This window comes from Sciurus vulgaris (genome assembly GCF_902686455.1).
Source record: "Sciurus vulgaris genome assembly, chromosome: 5".
Lineage (NCBI taxonomy): Eukaryota > Metazoa > Chordata > Mammalia > Rodentia > Sciuridae > Sciurus > Sciurus vulgaris.
In genome coordinates this window covers 172,030,804-172,050,469 of record NC_136465.1, presented here as the reverse complement: position 1 = coordinate 172,050,469, position 19,666 = coordinate 172,030,804, and the positions used below count along the sequence as shown (strand labels likewise).

At 58.8% G+C, this 19,666-nt stretch overlaps 1 protein-coding gene across 6 annotated transcripts; it reads left to right on the top strand.

Annotated features, from left to right (window-relative positions):
* Positions 1-3,301: 3,301 nt before the first annotated feature.
* On the top strand, positions 3,302-18,884 carry LOC306662985 (chromobox protein homolog 7). 6 transcript variants are annotated; one of them, XM_079143280.1, is made up of 6 exons: positions 3,302-3,675; positions 5,810-5,852; positions 12,727-12,792; positions 14,426-14,528; positions 16,928-17,276; positions 17,608-18,884. In XM_079143280.1, the coding sequence occupies exons 1-6, from the start codon at positions 3,606-3,608 to the stop codon at positions 17,760-17,762; spliced, it is 786 nt and encodes a 261-aa protein (XP_078999406.1). In that variant the 5' UTR covers positions 3,302-3,605; the 3' UTR covers positions 17,763-18,884. The 6 variants fall into 6 exon arrangements, with proteins under 6 accessions (XP_078999406.1, XP_078999410.1, XP_078999408.1 ...); XM_079143284.1 differs by having other exon boundaries at positions 3,313-3,675; positions 14,462-14,528; positions 17,207-17,276; positions 17,605-18,884; XM_079143282.1 differs by having other exon boundaries at positions 3,314-3,675; positions 14,462-14,528.
* The last annotated feature ends 782 nt before the right edge of the window (positions 18,885-19,666 follow it).

Here is a 19,666-nt window from a genome sequence, read left to right as displayed (position 1 = left end):
GAAATCTGGCGGGTGCTTGATTTTGCATCTCCCTGGGTCTAATCACATTTCAAATGCTCTGTGCCCTGGTGGCTGGCGGCTGTGGTGGCGGCCCCACAGAGCTAGGCACCAGTGTGACGTGTGACAGAACAGGGCTGGGAGCCACTGGTCCCTGCTTCTCCTCTCAGGATGCACTTGCTCAGTCCTCCACCACAGTTAGGGTGTCTGCTGGAGGTTTTCCGGAGATGTCTTTAGCAGGATGAAGACACTCCCTTGTGTTCCCAGCCTGCTGCATGTTCTAGAACACGCTCCGATATCCTCCTTTTCCTGGGCTGCGGAGTTGATCCTGTGTCTGCCTCCCCTCAGTCTTTCAATGTGCTGAATCACATTGATTTTCAAATATTAAACCAACCTTGCATTTCTGGACTAGACCCAACTTATCACGATGTGTTATCATTTTTACACACAGCCAGACTTGGTTTACCAATAATATTTTTAGGGTGTTTTTTTTTGGGGGGGTGAGGTAGTGGGGATTGATCCCAGGGCACTTTACCACTTTACCACTGAGCTATGGCTCCAGTTCTTTTTATTTTTTTATTGTGCATTAGGGTTCTTGAGTAGCCAGTCTGGCCTCAAACTTGCAATCCTCCTGCCTCAGCCTCCCAAGCTCCTGGGATTACGAGTGTGAGCCACTGAGATCAGCTAGCCCATGATTTTTAATCTGTAATATTTTTATTCTCATTCAGTCAAAATAGCTTATAATTTACATTTTGCTTTATTATTTTTGATTCATCTGTTATTTAGAAATATACTTCTTAATTTACAAAGATGGGGCTTTTAAAATTCTTTTCTTGTTATTGATCTCTAGTTTATATCTGTTAGGGGCAGAGAATATACTTCATATGATTATTTATATGGTTTCAGTCTCTTGGAATTTCTTGAGATGAACTGTTTTGGTTAATATCTCTGTCTTGCAAAGAATACATTGTCATCATAAAAAGGTGTTCTAGAAAAATCAAGTTTTTTCATCGTGTGTTCAAACCTTCTATGTCTTACTAAATGTTTTTCTGCTTGTTCTATTTATTGCAGAGTATTTTTAAATGTTCCATTATATTTGGGGATTTGTCTGTTTCTCTGTGTGGGTCTCTTCATTATTATTTCTTATATTTTAAGACTATGGTGCTTGCATATAAATTGGAAATGTTTGGTGGAGATGTCTGGTGGATTGGACCCTTTTCATTATAAACTGACTTTGTCTCCAGTGAGGCTTTCCCCCTCATGTTAAAATAAGGCAGCAGCCTTCTTTTCCTTAGCATTAGTATGATATTTCCTCTTCATGTACTTAGGTTCAACGAGTAAGCATCCTTAAGTTCAGGAAATTATCTCTTGCAGATGTCCGTTGCAAAATGCATCTGGCTGGATTTTATGCACTGACCATCTTTGTATTTTACCCACAACATTTAGTCCATTTGTAGTTTTGAATTCTAGGACATCTGAATTTCTGTCATCTATCCGTCCCAACCACCAATCTTGTTTTTCCCCCGTCTCCATTCTCCTCTGCCTTGAAATTGGTTGGTTTTCTCAGCTGTTTTTCCCTCTAATGGGTATTACGCACTCTGTTTCCATTCTTTCAGTGTTTACCTCGATGACAACTTGGATTCTTAACTCATTTTCCTCACCTTCCTTCCGAAGAACAGAAGGGTCTTAGAACATTTTAACTCCACTCACCCGACTTACATGCCAAGTTGTTTTGTACTTAAATTCTATTTTCGCCCGGAAGACATTGTTACAGTCTCCCATTATCAATGTTCTCCATTGTTCTTTCTTCCGTATTGCCCCAGAACTTCTGTCTGGCCATCTTCCTCCGCTTTTGAAGTTCCTCCGCTGGAATTTCCTTTAGGGAGGGGGGAAATTCTTAGTGTTTGTATTTGTGTCACTATTTCGACCTCGTTCATTGGGTGCATAATTTTTAAAAATGTATTTGTTCTTTTTAGCTGCTCATGACACCTGAGTGTATTTGGACATGTCATGCATACATGGAGTATGACTTCCCATTTTTTGCGGTTGTGCGTGACGTGGAGTTGGTCGTGTAGTCACATCCATGAATCTAGGAGAGCGACGTCCCATTCATTCTCCTCTTTCCTACTGTCCACCCCCGCCCTTCCCTTCTTTCCCCTTGGTCTAATTCAAAGCCCTGCCACCCTTCCCTACCCGCGCCCTACGTAATTCTGGAACGATATTTTCACCGGAGGTAAAAATTCCGGGAAGACGGCGGCTTTCTTTCCCGACATTGGATATCTTCTCTCACTGCCCCTTTTTGCTCCTGACAGTCAGATGTAAACTGTTTCTCTTTTGCTCTGTGCCGGGCAGCGAGGTCCGAGGGGAGTGGGGAGCTAAGGGGAGTTTCCGAGAACGGGCGACCCTGCAGACCTGCATTTGGGAGGGCGCACTCTGACCCCAGGGGAGGGCGGCCGGGTGAGAGGCTGCCGAGCCTGGCGGTGGGTGTGGAGGTGAGGGACGGGCAGCTCTGAGTCACCGCGAGGAGGTCAGAGGCAGGACCTGGGCTCCAGTCGGAATGGGGAAAGAACCGGCGGGGCCAGGACGATCGCTAACTCTTGGCGAGGGTGCATGGAGGTGTCGTGGAGCAGAGGTCGGGATGGGCGGGGGTGAGTCCGTCTTGGACCACACGTTCATTAACCGCACGAAGAGCTGGACAGACAGCGCGACGGTCAGAAAGGTCCCCGCGTGCACCTTGTCTTCCTGCGGTCTCACCTGCCCCAAGACGCTGCTTCGCCGGGGGCAGCGCCCGCCACAGCCACGCGGCGTGGGCCGGGCGGGCCGGGCGGGCCAGCGCAAGGACTCACGCGGAGGAACCTGTTTAGGACCTGCCGGGCCAGGCCGCCCGGGGTCTGGAATGGAACCGGGTTCTGCGGCGCCCGGACGGCGTGGGAAACTGTGCGATCCCCGCACCCCGGGGCTCGAGGGCCGGTGCCAGCCGGGGGCTCCCCGGTCGTGGGAGGTGGGAAAGCCGACCTCCCGCCCTGCGTCCCTTTCCTTTCTGCCCAGCCCGGGTCGTGCCGTTTCGGCCCCTCAGAGTCATCGGGAAGACCTGGGACTCGCGCCTCAGTGTTAAAGACCCCGGTTTGCCCGGGAACGCGCGGACGACCGCCGCGCACCGACGGCGTGGTGCCCCAGGAATGCCGCCACCCCGAGGCTGGGCGAGCAGCTCGCGGCAGCCGCGCTCGGGGCCGGCTGGACTCCGGGCTCGGGGCTCGGGGCGGGGCCCGGGCGGAGCTCCGGAGGCGAGGGGCGTGGCTCCGGAGGCGAGGGGCGGGGCTGACCCGCAGGGCGCGAGTTGAGCCCCGCGGCCGGCAGGCCCGCGCGCTCTCGCCCCGCCCCCTCCCCGCGCGCGCTCGCTTGCTGGCGCGGAGGAAAACGTTGCGCAGGTTCAAAAATGGAACGTCGGCGGCGTGAGAGAGCGCGAGGGGGTGTGCGCGCGTGCGCGTGCGCGTGCGCGCCCCGCCGAGGGTGACGGGGACCCCGCCGGCCCGAGCATCGCGCGCAGCAGCCGCGGCCCCGCAGCTCCGCCCCCGGCCCGGCCCGGGCCCGCTCGCCCGCCGCCCCACATGGAGCTGTCAGCCATCGGCGAGCAGGTGTTCGCGGTGGAGAGCATCCGGAAGAAGCGCGTGCGGAAGGTGAGGCTGCTTGGGGGCGGCCCCAGGACCCCACGAGGTCGCCTCGGGTTCCCAGCACCACCCCCCTTCGGGCTGGGGCTAAGGGAACGTGGGGCTGGGGGGAGGTCAGGTAGCTCTGCGCTGCTGGACCCGTCCTCCCATCCGGTGCCTCAGTTTCCCCTGCCACGGGGGTTAGGGCGAGTAGAATCAAAGTTGTGGCGCAAGTGCTGGGGGCGACTGAGTCCACTCAGCTGGAGAGGAGGATCGGACTGCGGGAGTTTTGAGTGCCGTCCTGCCTCATCCCCTTTTCATTTTAAATATGGGGAGACTGAGGCCCAAGTTGAAGAAGCGACTTGCCCAGTGCGTTAGTGTTACAGCTGGGTCTCGAACCCGGCACTCTGGACTCTAGGTTAAAACAAGTCCTTTGAAGTTGGAGGTGGAGCTTTGAAAGTGTCCTCCTGCCGCTTGAAGTTTTTCCTGCTGGACTTTGACCTTTTCCTATCCTTATCCCGCAATGCACACCCCCTCTTCCCCAGCCCCAACACCACCACGGTCCCCGGCTTCCAGCCCCGCCCGGGCTCTGAAGCCGCCGCCAGCGTTGGGGCATCCTTGAAGCTCCTCCCCATCTGCCTACGCCTTCAAAACACACACCCTGCAATTTAAGGAGGCGTCTGTGCTGCTCAGGACCCCGCACCTCGGGCTAATGTGGTCGTCCTGGCCCGGAGTCTGCACTTCCAGTGCATGTTTGCCCAAGGGGGCTCCTCTTGGACTGCTGGTTGGGCTGGGGGCGTCCATGGAGAAAAGTTCCTCTCCTGGTATCACCCCTGTCCTTTTTTCCCCATCTCCTAACTGCAGCCCTTTGGGAGGCTCCTGGTGGTTTCCTCCTCTCTAGGGGAAAAGGAGACCCGGGCAGAAGTGACCCGCTCAAGGGCCCACGGCAAGTTAGAGAAAGAGGTAGAGCAGCAGCTCGGGTGGGTTCTTCCCGTGATGAAAACTCAGTCCATGCATCTTGGGCCAAAGGTCAGCTTCTTTTCTCTCCCCAACCGGCTTGGGGTTTAGCTGAGCTTCTGAATGGGGCTCCTTCCTTTCCCTTCCCCCAGGGTTTCCTGAGTTTAAAAGAGGATTAATTTATTCTACAAAGCCCAGTGCTTTCTAAGCAGTGTAGCCAGAGGCAGGTACAACAATCACACCCTTCTACAACCTGGGGGGTGGGGAGAGGAAGGGGTCCGGAGAGAGTCAGGACCCGCATCCAGCCTCTGAAACATTCACTGGAGATCTGCTCCTCCAGCCCCAGGGATGCCTCCCTCCCTTTGAGGAGCCGGCATTCTGGCAGAGGAGGTGTGGAAGAACGATGAAGGAAATGAATACAGATGCCTTTGGATGGGCTATGTGCTTTGCAGAAGCAGAACTGTCAGGTGCTGGGAAGGGACCGGGACAGAAAGGCGGCCAGGGAAGGCCTCTTTGAGGAGGTGCTGTATCTTGGTATTAAGGTTCTGGTATGAAGGAGTTTTGCCCTCTCAATGTGGTTGGAATGCACACTTGTAAAGGTCCCTGACCCTTGTGAAGAAGGGAGGAGGGACTGACCCTATTTCCTAACAATTGGAAGGGCTGACACCTTTCTGCAGGTGGAGAGTTGTTAGGCTTCTCTGGGGTCCTGCTAGGGTCTTTTCATGTAAAGGTCCTAATTGGCCTGCTGCCTCTGGGTCAGGGGCAGCCTCTCCCACATTCCCAGCTGATAGAGCCATGGGTGTCATTCCAGGGCGGGATGTTCTAGGATTGGGAGAGTCTTCCAGTAACCATGATCTTGACTGAGACTCTGGCCACTGTGAACCTCTGGCCATGCTTGCATGTCCCGTATGTTCTCAGTTTCCCCATATGTGGTGAGACTGCTGAGCTTGGGGCCAGGGCACTCCTGTGCTCTTATAGGGACAGTAGTCTGGGGTGGTCATGCAGCAGCAGTGTTTGGGGGTCTCTGGGTTGCAGGGATCTGGTGGAGGGTCCCTGGGTTGTATTTGTGTGTCAAGGTGCAGCTGTTTGCAGAGGGCATCTGGGACGGAGATTCTTTCAAAGCTATTTGAGAGTTTTCTGTCCTGGGGGGGGGGGGGTGGTCACAGGGGCCAGCGTTTGTCTCACTGTGCCTGTTTCTCTCTTCCCAGGCAAAGTCGAATATCTGGTGAAGTGGAAAGGATGGCCCCCAAAGTAAGGCTCCTTCCTGTGTGTCTACCTGTCCACCCTCCACCCGCCTTGTGCCCCTCCCCTACCTAGCGTTTGTGACTGGGCAGCTGTTCCATGGGCTGGAGCACAGGCGGCCAAGGTGGGTGCCCGGCTCCTCTCAACGCTGCCCTCTGGGTGTTGGGGCCCTCTTGTGCTTCTCTGCCCTCCCTCTGCTTCTCCTGGCAACTGGGAGTGAGACCTAGCATCTTGGCTTCAGAGATAGCCAGGCAAAGGGGCCCCAAGTTCAGCAGGTCCAGTGCTGTGGTGAGCCACCAGGGAGGGACGGAGCCTGGGTCCACCTTGCCTTTGGGTGGCACTTTCCTGTCTCCAAATAGATCCCCAGACAGTGCTGGGAGGTTGGTGTGATCCTGAGCCCTCAAGATGAGCAACAGGCTCAGAAATGGCGCACAGCAAGCAGAGGCAGAGTGGGGACTTGAACTAGGCCTTCCCATCTTCAGGTCTGTCTCCATGCTACCCCAACCTCCTATCCCCGAGTTGGGGGTCAGGGAGCTGGGCCTAAGACCTCTCCCACATGCCCTGCCTCTCCTGCTGAAGCCCAATCAGGAGCCCTCCTACCAACCAATCAGCTTCCAGCATGGAATTGTGGGGGGCCTCCCATTGGTCGGGTGGGTGCCCCGCCCTTGGCCTGCCTTCTGCAGACCCGACTTCTGGAAACCCCCTCTTACCCCAGCTGTCCGCACCTGGGGCTGCCTGCTCCAAGGTGTGTGTAGAAAGAGGGGCGTGCCTGACCTGGTATTTGGTCCTGGAGGCTTTCTGGGGGGATGGTGGGAGACAGCAGAGGGAAGACAGTCCCTGGGCCTCACTGTCCCTCTGTATGCAGTGGGTTCAACAGTCCAGGTCTGCCCTCCTACCACAGGCAGGTCTGCACTCCTACCGCAGGCGGCTCTGCCTTGTGTTCAGGGACCCGCAGCCTGATGACTGCTGGTGGCCAGCAGGTAGATAATCCACTCATCCATTCCTCCTCCCGGCCTTCCCAAATACGCCTGAGGCTTTGGGAGGACCCCCTCCCCAATTGGCCACAGGTGGACTTCTGGCTTGGGTGAAGGGGCTCTCAGCTCTTCCTCCCCCAGCATCTCAGTGATGGCAGTGGGTGGGCCTTACTGCTTTTGGCCTTCAAGACACTGCTTTTGATAAATTCGTTCTCTAAATGGAGGGCCCTATTAATGAAAGTTCCTTCCCTCCCACTTTTATCGATCCTAAAGGCCAGTACATCTGCCTGCCCTCAGAGCTTCATTCCGGTGGAAGGAGCCAGCCAGAGAGCAGAGGCCCTCGCTGCTTCTGTGGGCCTGTGCCCCTGGCCCACTTTTTTCTTAAGGTGCTGAGACATCACATGGGCCCTCGTGGCTGCCTCTTGTGACCCCAGTGGAGCTCTGGAAGCCCTGTTTGACCAGATGACCTGGGGACGCCTTCTGCCTGTCCCCCCTCCTTGGTACTGAATTCCAGGCCTGGCTGCACAGTGGACAGGTCCCAGCCTGGCAGGGCATCTCTTTCTGGTAAACCCTCCTTCACGTATCTTAGGAGGCTCAGCCCAGCCCGGCGCCTCAGGGGATGTCTGCGTTGGTACAGAGTTAGGTGGGGAGGCTTCCAGGCGGTGTTTGGTTTGCCCCACCCAGGAGAGGAACGAGGGGAGTCCATCCTACCAAGAGCTCCAGTGGGCCCCAGAACCACATCCCCTTGATGTTATTCTGAGGATCAGACTTGTCATTTTTCAGCTGAGGATACTGAGGCCCAGCGAGGGAAGGTCACTCCAAGACCATAACTGCCAACCCCAAGCAGTGTGCTACCCACTTCCTACCATCACTGGTACCACCTGCGTAAGGCAGGTACTGCCAGCCATCCCACCTCGCTTGGGAGAGGACAGCAGCTCAGTTGGGGTAGAGGTAGGAGAGCCTGGGCCTCCATGGCCGGCTCTGTCTTCAGTCTCCCCGGAGACCAAGAAAAGCGGTGCGGATGGAGCTGGCAGGCTGTTCCTTGGGCAGTAGCCTTGGCTGGGTAGTGCCAGCCTGGGCTGGCAGTGGGTGTCAGATTCTCCTGCTCAGTGGCCACCCTCCTCACTCTGGGCAGGGAGACTTCTGTTGATAACAGTTAACCATAAGCAAACTGTGACTGATTTTGTCGTGCTGGGGGTTGAGCCCAGGAGTGCTCTACCACTGAGCTACATCCCTGGCCTTTTTATTTTTCAAGACAGGGTCCTGCTAAGGTGACCGTGAACTTCAGTCCTCCTGCCTCAGTCTCACGTGTCGCTGGGTTTACAGGCTCGGCCCAAACTGCACTCCCTTTGTGCTCGGTTCCACTGGGGCCCTTCTATACCTTGCCATTTTTGTGCCCAGGAGCAGGCAAATGAGTGCCCCCTTCCCAGTAGATGTGGTGCAGGGGCTCTCTTGCTGCTGCTGCTGCTGCTGCTTTTTTGTTTTGTTTTGTTTTGGGACATCGGGGATTGAACCCAGGGGCACTTTACCACTGAGCTGCATCCCCAGCCCTTTTTAACTTTTTATTTTGAGACAGGGTATCTCTGAGTTGCTTAGGCCTAAGGCTAAGTTGCTGAGGCTGGCTTTGAACTTGCAATCCTCCTGCCTTAGACTCCCAAGTTGCTGGAATTACAGGTGTGCACCACCGTGTCCAGCTCTTGCTTCTTCCATAGCAAATGGCACAGGGAGGGGTTGTGAGCACAGAGCAGAGGATGTTAAGTTGTCCACAACAGCTGCTCTCTGCACCTCGGAGACCCCCCCCCCCCCAGGTATTCCACTCTCCTTTCATCCTTCCCAGGACCCTGCTACCCCCTGCAGACTGGATGCCTTTCTTTCTTTCCCACTTGTGAATGCTGCCACATCGTTTAGGAAGCACTGGCTCCATGGAACCTTAATAGTAAAGTCAGTGAGTATAGCAGTAACTGAACTGCCAATCAGTAAGCTCCTGTCAAGAGCCAGACATTGGCCCTCAGTTGCATCATGGCACTGCATTTCACAGATGGAGACAAGCCCCCAGCAGAGTTGTTGCAGTCAGCTAGGAAAATCTGAATTGCAGGTGCCTGATCCCAAGACTTTCAGACCCACCCACGTGATACCCAGCCAGCTCCACCCAAGGTGACCAAGCCAGGAGTCTCTCTCACCTGTTGGCCTCTTGACCAGTTCAGTGGGATGTGCTCAGGCTTTGGGGCCAGACCATCCTGCCTTTGAACTCTAAGATTTACCAGCTGTGTGACCCAGGTCAAAACCCTTAATCTCTCTGCTTCCATTTCCCCATCTGCAGTCTGAGGCCCCACAGGGGCCTGCTGAAGACTGAGACAGTCATTAATGGCTAGCCAGGGACAGAGTGGGAGCTTTTTCCTCCTCCACAGCTGGGGTTGGGCAGCAGCCACAGAGTGCTGGGTTCTGGCCCTGGCAGGCTGTGGGCACTCTAGGTTTTTGAAATTGGTTTCATTAATGCTTATTTGTGTTTATCGTGTACGACACTGGTCTAAATGCGATATGTGGCTTAGCACAGCTGATCTTCACAACCCTAAGGGAAGGGATTGCTGGGAGCCGCACTTTAGGATGAGGCTCCAGAGGGATGGGCGTCATACCAAGTCACCTGCCCCAAGGCCGCACCCGGCAGCCCATTACGGGGGATTTGGTGAGGGTGCTGCTGCTGGCCTAGGCCTGCGGGGCTCCTGGGTGGCTGGCCCCTGCACCACAGCTCGGCAGCGCCCCCTCCCCGCCTCCACCTCCGGGTGAGGCTGCCTGGGGCTGGGGCGACCTGCCCCCAGACGCCCCCTCTGCCCGGAACCCGTGCCCCCAACCGGTGGAGTCCATTTGGCTGGTGGGGCGCGGCGGCCGGTGGCCGCGGCTTGTTTACCGGGGCTGGGGGCGGGGCGGGGTCACGTGGCCGTGTTTATCTCGGAGCCGCGCTGCGCCGTCCCCGCCCCCGCCTCCGCCCCCATTGCGTGCGCGCGGCCCTGCTGCGAGGGGCGGGGCGGGGCGGGACTCCCCATGCTCCGCCCCTTCGCTGCCCGGCCAGCGCGGGGCGATCGCTCCCGCCCAACCCGCACCGCAGCCCTTCGCAGAGCTGGCGCAGCCCGGAGGGTCTCCCGCCCCGCCGGCGCCTGCTCGCACCCAGCCTCCCTGTGCCCGGCTGTTGTCCAAGCATCTGCCCACCCTGAGTCCTCCTGGCTCCCCCACTGCGGAGGGCACCGCGCAGCTCCGCTGGTCCCGGTGGCCAGGGGGCTGAGGGGCCCAGGTGCTTGTGCAAGGCCTGTCCCACCTGCCTCAAGCACCCAGCAGCACCTGACTTGGCTGCCACGATTGACCCACACCAGAAAGCATCCTGCTCTTAATCTGGCCTACCCACCTGTACACCAGTGTGCCAGGCCCTGGTTAGACACTGAGGACCAGGGCCGGATGGGCAGTGCCCCTCTCCCAGGGATGTCACAGCCAGTGGGGAGCCAGATAAGGTGACCTGGGAGACATCCAAAGGTAGAGGGCGACTGGGAGTGGCACTGAGTTCCAACCAGATTGGCCACCCACTGGCTCTTGACCTGGGGCAAACTGCTTAACACTGCCTCAGTTTCTTCATCTGCAAAATGGGATAATTTAAGAACCTACCTCTGCAGAGTGCTGTGAAGGACACATTCCTGGTGGTAGTCAGTGCACCAGCTGTCACTGAGGAGGTGGTGGTAGTTATTCTTTAAGATGAGGAAATTGAGGTCAAGAGAAGGGTAGGGACTTACCAGCAATCACACAGCAGCTACATCAGCAAGAATGAACCTGCAGTGGGCAGGTGGAGAGGGTTGAGAGGAGGGGCAATCGCTAGAGAGAGGGTGAGTCCCGCCCACCCAGGAAGAACCAGGACCCTTCCTTCTAGATTCATTAGGAGAGCCAACCTTTATGGGGACTCTGGGAGAGGAGAGCACAGTCTCCACCAGCCTGTGGGTCATGTGGCTTCCTGCAGTTCAAGGAGGACAAGCAGAATGGCCTCCACAGCCCTTCCCAGAGCACCAGTGACAAGGCCTCTGGGCCAGGCCCTGCTGGGTTCAACCAGGACCGAGACTTGGGCCTTCTGGGAGTAGGGCCATGCAGTGCAAAGCCAGGGGAAGCTCCAGGGCTGCTCCTGAAGGATGGCTAGGTGCTCACTGCAGGACAGGGCACCCAGTGGGGGGCGCACAGCACAGCCGGCCTTGTAGTGGAGCAGGTGGGAGGGAGAACGGGAGGAGGAGAGCTTTCTGCCTTCAGGCGCCTTGCTGCTCAACCCTGCTCTAGTGCTAAACCCCAAGAGAGGTCCCTGGGGGCTGCAGGGCCAGGGCTCTGCCTGGCCTCTTCTGCCTCCTGAAACCTCCCAGTCACCTGCCTTCTCTCCCAGCGAGGTTTCCAGCCAGGATCGTCTAAGTTTGCTTTGTCTGGTTAATATACATTTGTTTCCTGTCTTTCTGTTTGTACACTTAGATGCACGTGAACTGTAAACATGAACTTTATGTAAGTTCACATGTACATACTGTTTTGTAGTACTGGGGAGTGAAGCCAGGAGGCACTCTACCTCTGAGCTACAGCCCCAGCCTGTTTTTTAAAAAATACGTTTTTGAGACAGTCTTTTTTTTGACATGTTCTGTATGGTCTTTCTTCTCTTGGATACTTTTCACTTTATTTTAGATATTGATAGACGTTTATTATATTCATTTACTTATATGTGGTGCTAAGAATCGAACCCAGTGCCTTACATGTGCTAGGCAAGAGCTCTGCCACTGAGCCACAACTCCAGCCCTGTAGTCTTTTCTTTTCCATATTTTTTTTAAAAAGTATTTTTAGTCGTAGATGGATATAATACGTTTATTTTATTTATTTTTATGTGGTGCCTCACACCTGCTGGGCAAGCACTCCACCACTGAGCCACAGTCCCAGCCCCAAGACAGTCTTGCCAGGCTGACCTGAAACTTGAGATCCTCCTGCCTCAGCCTCCTGTTGCCCAGATTACAGGCATGTGACGCCGCATCTGGCTCAAACATATATTTTTAAATTAAAATTTTTTTATACTTATATCTGTTTATGGTGAAATGATACTGGATTGCTTTTTAAATGAAATTATTTATACAGAAAGGCTGCACTGAAGGAGGCGGGTGCTGAGTGGATGGAGGTGGAAGGCGGCTGTGGCAGACGTCCCTAGGGCAGGCCCGATGACGGCCGAGCTCTGGACGGTGGCATTGTCAGTGCCTCCCCTGCCCCTGGGCCCTTGGGCACGCTGAGGTCAGGGAGGTGGAGACCCACCGTGGAAGAGCCCAGGCCTGCGGGGGGAGCTCTGCAGCACTGGGTCAGAGAGTTGCCAGGTGCGTGCTTGGTGCCAGGCCCAGAGACCAGGGAACTTGTCTGAGGCTCCTTCAGACCTGCTCTCGTTGGCGCAGGTGCCCGAGGCAGTACCCCAGCTGCGGCTGAGGCTGGGGAGGAACCACATGGGTGCTGATGAACACGGGGACATACCGCAGAGCGCACAGGAGTCCTTTACAGATGGGGACATTGAGGCGCAGAGCTGTTGAATCAATGACGCAGGGCTGCCCAGCTAGCTCAGGGCAGAACTGGGACTTGAACTCAGGCCAGGTGGCTTGCGTCCCCCCTCTGCCCTAGTAAGAGTGCCCTGGGACACACAGGGACCCGCTGTCTTCCAGGCACCAAGGGCCTCAGGTGAACGTGGGGTCTCTCAGGAGTAGGACCCAGTCCGATGGTGGTGAGTGGGAGTGCGGGGAGTTCTGGTGTCAGCAGGGCCCAGGCAGCCCAGGTGGCCAGCTCCGGAGCAGGTGGCCGCCACGCCTGCCCAGGAAGGGCCCGGGACGGAGGCAGTGGAGGCAGATGCTCTGACCCCTCATCTCCCCTCCCAGGTACAGCACGTGGGAGCCGGAGGAGCACATCCTGGACCCCCGCCTGGTCCTGGCCTACGAGGAGAAGTAAGGCACCCCTGAGCCGGGGCGGCGGGGCAGGACAAGGGGTGGGAAGGGGGTGGGCACTGAGGACCCGGTCCCCTCCTCTGCCTGCCCAGCCATCACCTTTTGGCTCTGACACCCTGAGCTCCAGCCAGAGGTTTCACTTGCGTTCTGGTGAGGAAGACAGAAATGACCCGAGGTGCCACAGGCGTGAGTGACACGTCAGCGACACGGCTGGCGACGGTCAGGGACCTTCTCAAGATTGCCCCTCCCATGAAGGGAAGCAGAGCAAGCCACTGAGGGCCCAGGGGCGGCCTGGGCTTCTGGGCTCTGGTCCAGCCTGCTTGCGGCTCCCAGTCCACGGCCCGGGCACTCGGCCCCTCCTGCTGGTGCACTGCCGGGTTCCCTGCCGCCCGCGTCCCTGCCCACAGTGGGCAGCCGGTCCTGCCTCTCCCCAGCACCGGTCCCGTGCGGTCTGGGCCTCATCCCAGACCCCTTTTTATTTGGCCCCTTACAGCAGCCTCCTGGGACAGGACGAGGGGCTGGTGGGGCAAATGAGGAAGCTGAGGCTCGTCCCGGAGCCTCACAGCTGAGACTAGCGCGGGGACAGGCTCCGGCCGCAGGCTGAACCTGCCCCCTTGCTGGGCCCTCAGAGCTCCTCCCAGCAGGTCTTGACACTCTTTTATTGTTCCTTAGTATGCAGGGTGTCTCTGTCCCCCAGCTTCTTTCTGCTTCCTGGGTGCTTGGTGGGGCCTTAGTCCCAAAATCTTGGGCCACTTGGGAGGACCCTGTGGCCCGCCCCGGGGTGTGGCCGGGAGAGCCGTGGCCAGGTGGAGGCCCGGGCAGGACCTCCTGGCTGCCCAGAGCCCCATGTCCAGAGGTTGCGGCTTCTGCCTGGAGGTGACCAGATGTTTGAAACGGATGCTGGGGATTCGCCGATTCATGCTGAGCCCGTACTGCAACTGGCCTCGGTCACCCAGCCGGAGGGGAAGGGTTAACTCCGTCCCCCACATTCTCCCCGCTGTCCCGGGTTCCATTGTGGGGACCTCAGAAAGTTGAATGGAATGAGCGAACAGGAGGAGGGACCTGAGCTTCCTACCGTGGCGCCATGGTTTGGAGCCTCTGGTCATGTCACCTCGTGTGTTGAGTGTGGCTGGCCTCGAGTGTGTGTGCCGCACCCATCTGAGAGTCAGGCAGCTGCCAGACGCCCTGCAGGCTGGGCTTCCTCCCCTCCCCCAGCGAGATGGTGCGGACGGGACAGGAGCCTTCTCTCTCCAGGTCCCTAAGGATCCCAATCAGGGAAGCCGGGCAGCACACGCTGATCTCCCCTCCCCCAGGCCACTCAGGACATTGGCTGGCAGGTGTCTACAACTCTTCTAGGAGTGGGGACCACGTGCTTGGCGGTCCCCAGGAGCAGGCAGAGCAGGGTGTTCGACTGGCCCCAGAGCTTGGGGCGGGGGGACCCTCGTAGTTTTGGAAAGCCCACACAGTGACTCGACGGTCCCCTTCCCATGTGTGGGCTGAAGTCCAAGCCCTGGAAAGTTGGGCACCTGACCCCACTGTTATGGCCCCAAGAGAGCCACGGGGACGACGGGGGGGGGGGGGGGGTGTGGACGTGGAGGGGTGGAGCGGACACCTTGCCCTTAGATGTCACCAGTGTTTCCTTTTCTTCTGCCACCTGCCTTGTACCCAGGGAGGAGAGAGACCGAGCGTCGGGGTATAGGAAGAGGGGCCCGAAACCCAAGCGGCTTCTGCTACAGGTAACCCAGCTGTCCCTGGGCGAGTGGGTGAGCTGGTGGTCCCTTGCCTTCCCCTGGCACCACCAGGGCACTGTGGGGTGGGAGCACCAGTGGGTGATTTTCCATGGGAGAGAAAAGCCCAAACACGGAGCAGGAGCTGAGGAAAGGTGGCCCAGTGCGCAGGTGTTGGTGGGAGGGGCACGTGGCTAACGCCGTCCTGGGAATTTGGGAAGCTCAGCATCTCATAAACAAGCCTTTGACGCTCAGAATCCCCAAACACAAAATCACGATATTTAGGAACCTTTAGAAACATGCTCTAGAAGTGAGCGACACGGAGGTGGACTTCCAGAACCCGGGAACGAGAGGCCCTTAGTGTTTGGCCCAGCTGGGAGCATCCAGCTCCTGGAAAGCTGTCCTTTTTGTGTCCTCTGAGAGGCGGGGCCCTGGTCTCTGACAACCTCAGGTGTTGGGAGCATGGAAAGCAAATGGAGTTTGAAGTGCTGGAGCTGATTCTGGGCCAGCCTCTGAGATCCCCGGTGCTGGGGTTTCTCACCTGTGAGGGGTGGGAGCACCTGCCTCATGTCACAAGGCCCACCTGGGTGTCTGCGGCGAAGCATGAAGCTGCTGGTCCACGTGCGGTGCAGCTGTCCTGGTTATGGACCTCCTGTGGCTTTCCTGGAGCGAGCCGGCCTCCGTCCGGTGGGGCGTGTGATTGACGTGAATTGGGTACCAGGATGAAAAGTAACATTTGCCAGAGGTCCGCACCTGGGCTCTGTATGTCCTGCTTCGCAAATGGGCACGTTCCCTCTGCATGCCAGGCCTGCCCGCTAGGTGTAGGAGTCATCTGTGGCTGTGTAACAAGTCACCCCAACTTAGCAACTTGAGCCAGTGAACTCATCTCCTCACATGGTTTCCTTGGATTAGGAATTTGGGAGGAGTTTAGCTGGTCCTTTCGTGATCCTGGTTTGGGTTAGTCAAGGTTTGGGGACCAGGTCAGCTGCGGGCTGGCCTGGGGGCTGCTCCCAGGCCCAGGAGTCCGTGCTAGACATAGTGGGCCAGTTCCTGCTGGGAGGACCTGTTGGGCAGTGTGAGTGCCTTCGCTTCCCCACGTGGGTGATCCGAGAACAAGGAGGAAGCCTCCGCGTCTCCGTGACCCGGCCCGGGAAGTCACGTGCGGCAGTGTTTCTTGTGAGAAGGGACCGCAGATGGCGTGAAGGTGGAAAACGGTGTTGTCAGAGGCCGTCCACTGTGGTCTCTTCCCCTTTGCTCTCGAAGTCACTGAGGTTCAGGGAGGCCAGTAGTTGACCTGGTGTCACACAGCAGGTGCGAACGAACCGAGTGCACCTGGAGGGCTCTGTTCTGTCATGGTGACTGGCAGAGGACAGAAAGGAGCCTGCCCTGCTGGTGGTGGAGAGGGCTCTGAGCCAGGGCGTGGGCCTGAGAACGCTGCCCGGCCCTTCCAGCCGCAGTCTCCCAGGCCCCTCTGGGGTTGGCCCTGCTTCCTCCTGCCACAGCCTGCGCCCAGGGCCAGGGATGGCATTAGGAGACAGGACTGAGAGCAGAGGTCACCTGCGTCACCTCCGCCTCCAGCTTGGTTATGACCCATCCTTCCTGCTGTCCTGGGAGCCCTTGGCCTCAGGTGATAGGTGACAGTAGACGGCACTGTGCCAGAATGATGGGAGATCCCATATCTTCCTTCTTTGGAGATTGAGACTCTCCGTGGAGGCGGTGAGACAGGTCCCCCAGGTGCAGGACGCCAGCCCTTGCCCGGTGGACGGAGTGCCCTCCAGGTGCTTGGTGAGGCCGGTCAGCAGATGCCTGGCCTCCGGCAGAGCGGAGGCTGTCGGCATCTCAGGCTGTGGCAAGTGCTGTCCTTGCTGCCGGGGCCCGTGGCGCTGGGTGTCCCCTGGGCTTGCTGCCTCAAGGACCCAGCGCCCGCTTTGCCCCTGCCCCCTGCCCTGGCTCTTCAGCTCCTGAGGTGGTTTGGGAAGCAGCGATTCTCCTGGTGGGTGGACCCAGCGCCGGGCGTGGACAGGCAGGGCGAGCGCCCGGCTGCTGAGCCCCACCGCCCGCCCCGTTGGCTTCCTCTCTCTTTCCTTCCTTTTCTTTCTTGTTTTCCCACCGTGGTTGACATTGTCGTCGGTCAGTTTTCCATTCATACCTCGTGTGTGCTCCTCTGCTGGGACTGAGGAATGTGTGCTCTGGCCTCCGACCCCAGCCGGGCACAGATGAGACCGCCGCTGTGGCCCGGAGGGACCGGGCACGGGGCCCGGGGCGGGCTGCGGCTCCGGCCGGCTCTGGCCAGGCGCGGGGAGGTGTGGAGGGATGGACTCTGGGGCCAGGGCGCCGGGCTCGAGCGCAGGTGCAGGTGCCCGCGGGCGGGAGCGGGGCTGACCCCGTGCCCTGGCTTGCCCCCGCAGCGGCTCTACAGCATGGACCTGCGGAGCTCCCACAAGGCCAAGGGCAAGGAGAAGCTCTGCTTCTCTCTGACGCGCCCACTCGGCAGCGGGAGCCCCAAGGGGGTGGTCAAGGCGGGGGCGCCTGAGCTGGTGGACAAGGGCCCCTTGGTGCCCAGCCTGCCCTTCCCGCTCTGCAAGCCCCGCAAGGCCCACAAGTACCTGCGGCTCTCACGCAAGAAGTTCCCGCCCCGCGGGCCCCACCTGGAGAGTCACAGCCATCGACGGGAGCTCTCCCTGCAGGAGCCACCGGCCCCAGATGACCTGCAGGCGGCCGGCGAGTGGGAGCCCGCAGAGCAGCCCCCTGAGGAGGGTAAGATGGCCCGGGCCCCAGACCTCAGAGCTGGAAAGGTCCTTGGAGGTCACCGGGTCCAGCTGACCCACGCCTCCAGAGGGCCCAGTTGGCCACACACGCAGTGGGGACGGTGAGGACTGACCTGAGCCTGCCCCTGGCCACAGCTGACATCCCACCAGGGAAGGCCCAGTCTAACCAGGGGAGGTGGGCAGGGTGCCTCCTGGGTGTCCAGCAGTCGACTCCCGAGAAGGCCCTGGGGGCTGGGGGCCGGTCTGCACGCTGCTCCATTCCCCTGCCCACCTGTGGCCAACCTGCCCCTGTCCCTGTCTTTGTCCCGTGGCTGCAGCAGATGCAGAACTGGCAGATGGGCCCCCTCCCTGGACGCCCACGCTCCCCTCAAGTGAGGTGACCGTGACAGACATCACCGCCAACTCCATCACCGTCACCTTTCGAGAGGCCCAGGCAGCAGAAGGCTTTTTCCGAGACCGCAGCGAGAAGCTCTGAGTCACCGTTTCCACCCACCTTCCCTGTTTCCTTTGGGGTTGGGGTGGGGAACTCCTGAGGCAGGGAGGGGTTGGGGCAGGGTAATTATTTTATTTAAAAAACCACCGAGCAGAAGACGGGTGGTCCACCAACCTCCACCCCTGCCCTTCCTCCGTGAAGGCGTCTGCAGAGAGGCCTTGGGGCTGGGTTGGGGAGGTTGGTGTCGCTCTTGTTGGGGTCCCATCTCCAGGCCCATGGGGACAGGGCCACCCTGCTGCCTTGCAGCTGCTGGTTGTAGGAGGCGAAGCAGCCTTGGGGTGGGACCCCACCTCAGCAGCTCTGCCTGTCTGGTTGGTTCGGCCCTCCTACCCGCTTCTTCTGGGCCTGGGTCTTTGTTTCGATATTTCCACTCCAGCTTTGGCGGGGTTTGGGGGCTGCTTTCACCGCAGGCCCTGGGTCAGGGAGAAGGGGCTGGAGGGAGGGTCTGAGGACTGTGGCGCCTGGTCCAGGCCCCCCAGAGAGCAGGAGGAGGCTGCCCCGGGCTGCCTCGCCGAGAGCTGGCCCAGCACTGGCTTGTGTGGACATGCATGCTCACCCGCGGTCCTCGTGCACATTCCCACGTGCCTCATGTCTCCAGAGTGTCCCCTGGGCCTCGCACGCCTCCTTTAGAAACCCTGCCAGGTGAACGTGGGCAACTCACAGCACAAGAGGACTTGCGGCAGCCACCGGCCTTGCCCGCGTCGCAGGGCGGGATCCAGCCAGCTGCATTTGCTCAGTGCCAGCGAGGACGGGGTTCTGGCCGCGAGCTTGGCCGCACTGATGCTCAGGCCTGCAGACGTGGCTCCCGGTCGCACTGGCCACGCTGCAGGCGTGCTGACCCGTCTGCACAGACTCCAAGACACTTGGGACCTGTCCTTCTCCCACAGGGATTCTTGTCCTTTGACTCAGGTGACTTTTCAGCCCTTCCAGCTCCCCTCTTTCTGCCGTCCCCTCCAGCTCCGCGACCTGCGAGGCGTGGCGTGGGCGGGTGTCCCCCTCTCAGGGCAGCCTTGTCTCCTGGACCCTTCCTCCTTCCATCTGTGTCCCCCACCAGACCTGAATGCCACAGTGGAGACTGACCTTGTTTCCCATGGGGGTCCAGCCACAGAGTGCAAGCCACAGAGTGCAAGTCCAGCCACAGTGGCCGTCCAGGCTGAGTGCAAGCCCCACACCCTGTGGAGGGGCCGCGCCTGCCAGGAGGGGGTGCTCGACTCTGGTCTGTGCCTAGCTGCCCCGCAGGCCGCTAGCTCCCTGCCCTGAGGGGCGATTGCTCCCCATCCCAGCCCTGTCCCGGAGAAAAGGCCAGATGGAGTGGGGGGTCCTGGAACAGGGAGGAGGTTGGCACCCCCAGAGTTGGGGCGTCTGAACTTAGTAGAGCCATGTGGCTGGGGAGCTCAGCCCTGTCCCCGACTCTGTGCCTGCCCTCAGGAGGTCATCAGATCTCTGTGGGGACAAGGGTAGGGCAACTCTTCCCCCAGGTTCCTCCCCATTCCCAAACCAAAGAGTCTGCACCCTGTTACTGTTTGGGATGCCTTGTTAGCAAGATTCCACTTCCCGGATCTCTCCCAATCTCTAGTTCTCAGTTGCCCAGGATCAATTCAGTGCTTCCATTGGGGGACAGTCACCTGTGGGTGACCTGGTTCACTCCAGCCCAGGGAATTGAATCTAGAGGAGGATGTGGGGCGGGCCTGGGAGAGGAGGGGTTTCAGCTGCACGACCCTGAGCAGGGGAGGAGCTTGGAGTTGGGGGCGCTTCAGGGTGGGGGCTCCTAGCCTGGAAGTTGGGGGACTGAGGGCTGGGGGTTCTCTCCTGCTGAAAGTCGGACCTGGCTTTGGGACATGGCAGCCTCTCCTGGTAGAAATCACTCCCTCACTGGGGACGCGGCT

Bases quoted from the DNA above. Each gene is read 5' to 3' on its own strand.
- LOC306662985 (XM_079143279.1), top strand. From the start codon at position 3,606: ATGGAGCTGTCAGCCATCGGCGAGCAGGTGTTCGCGGTGGAGAGCATC. The intron at 5,853-12,726 runs GTAAGGCTCCTT...CTCCCCTCCCAG, and splicing joins TGGAAAGGATGGCCCCCAAA to GTACAGCACGTGGGAGCCGG. The intron at 17,277-17,604 runs GTAAGATGGCCC...CCGTGGCTGCAG, and splicing joins AGAGCAGCCCCCTGAGGAGG to CAGATGCAGAACTGGCAGAT.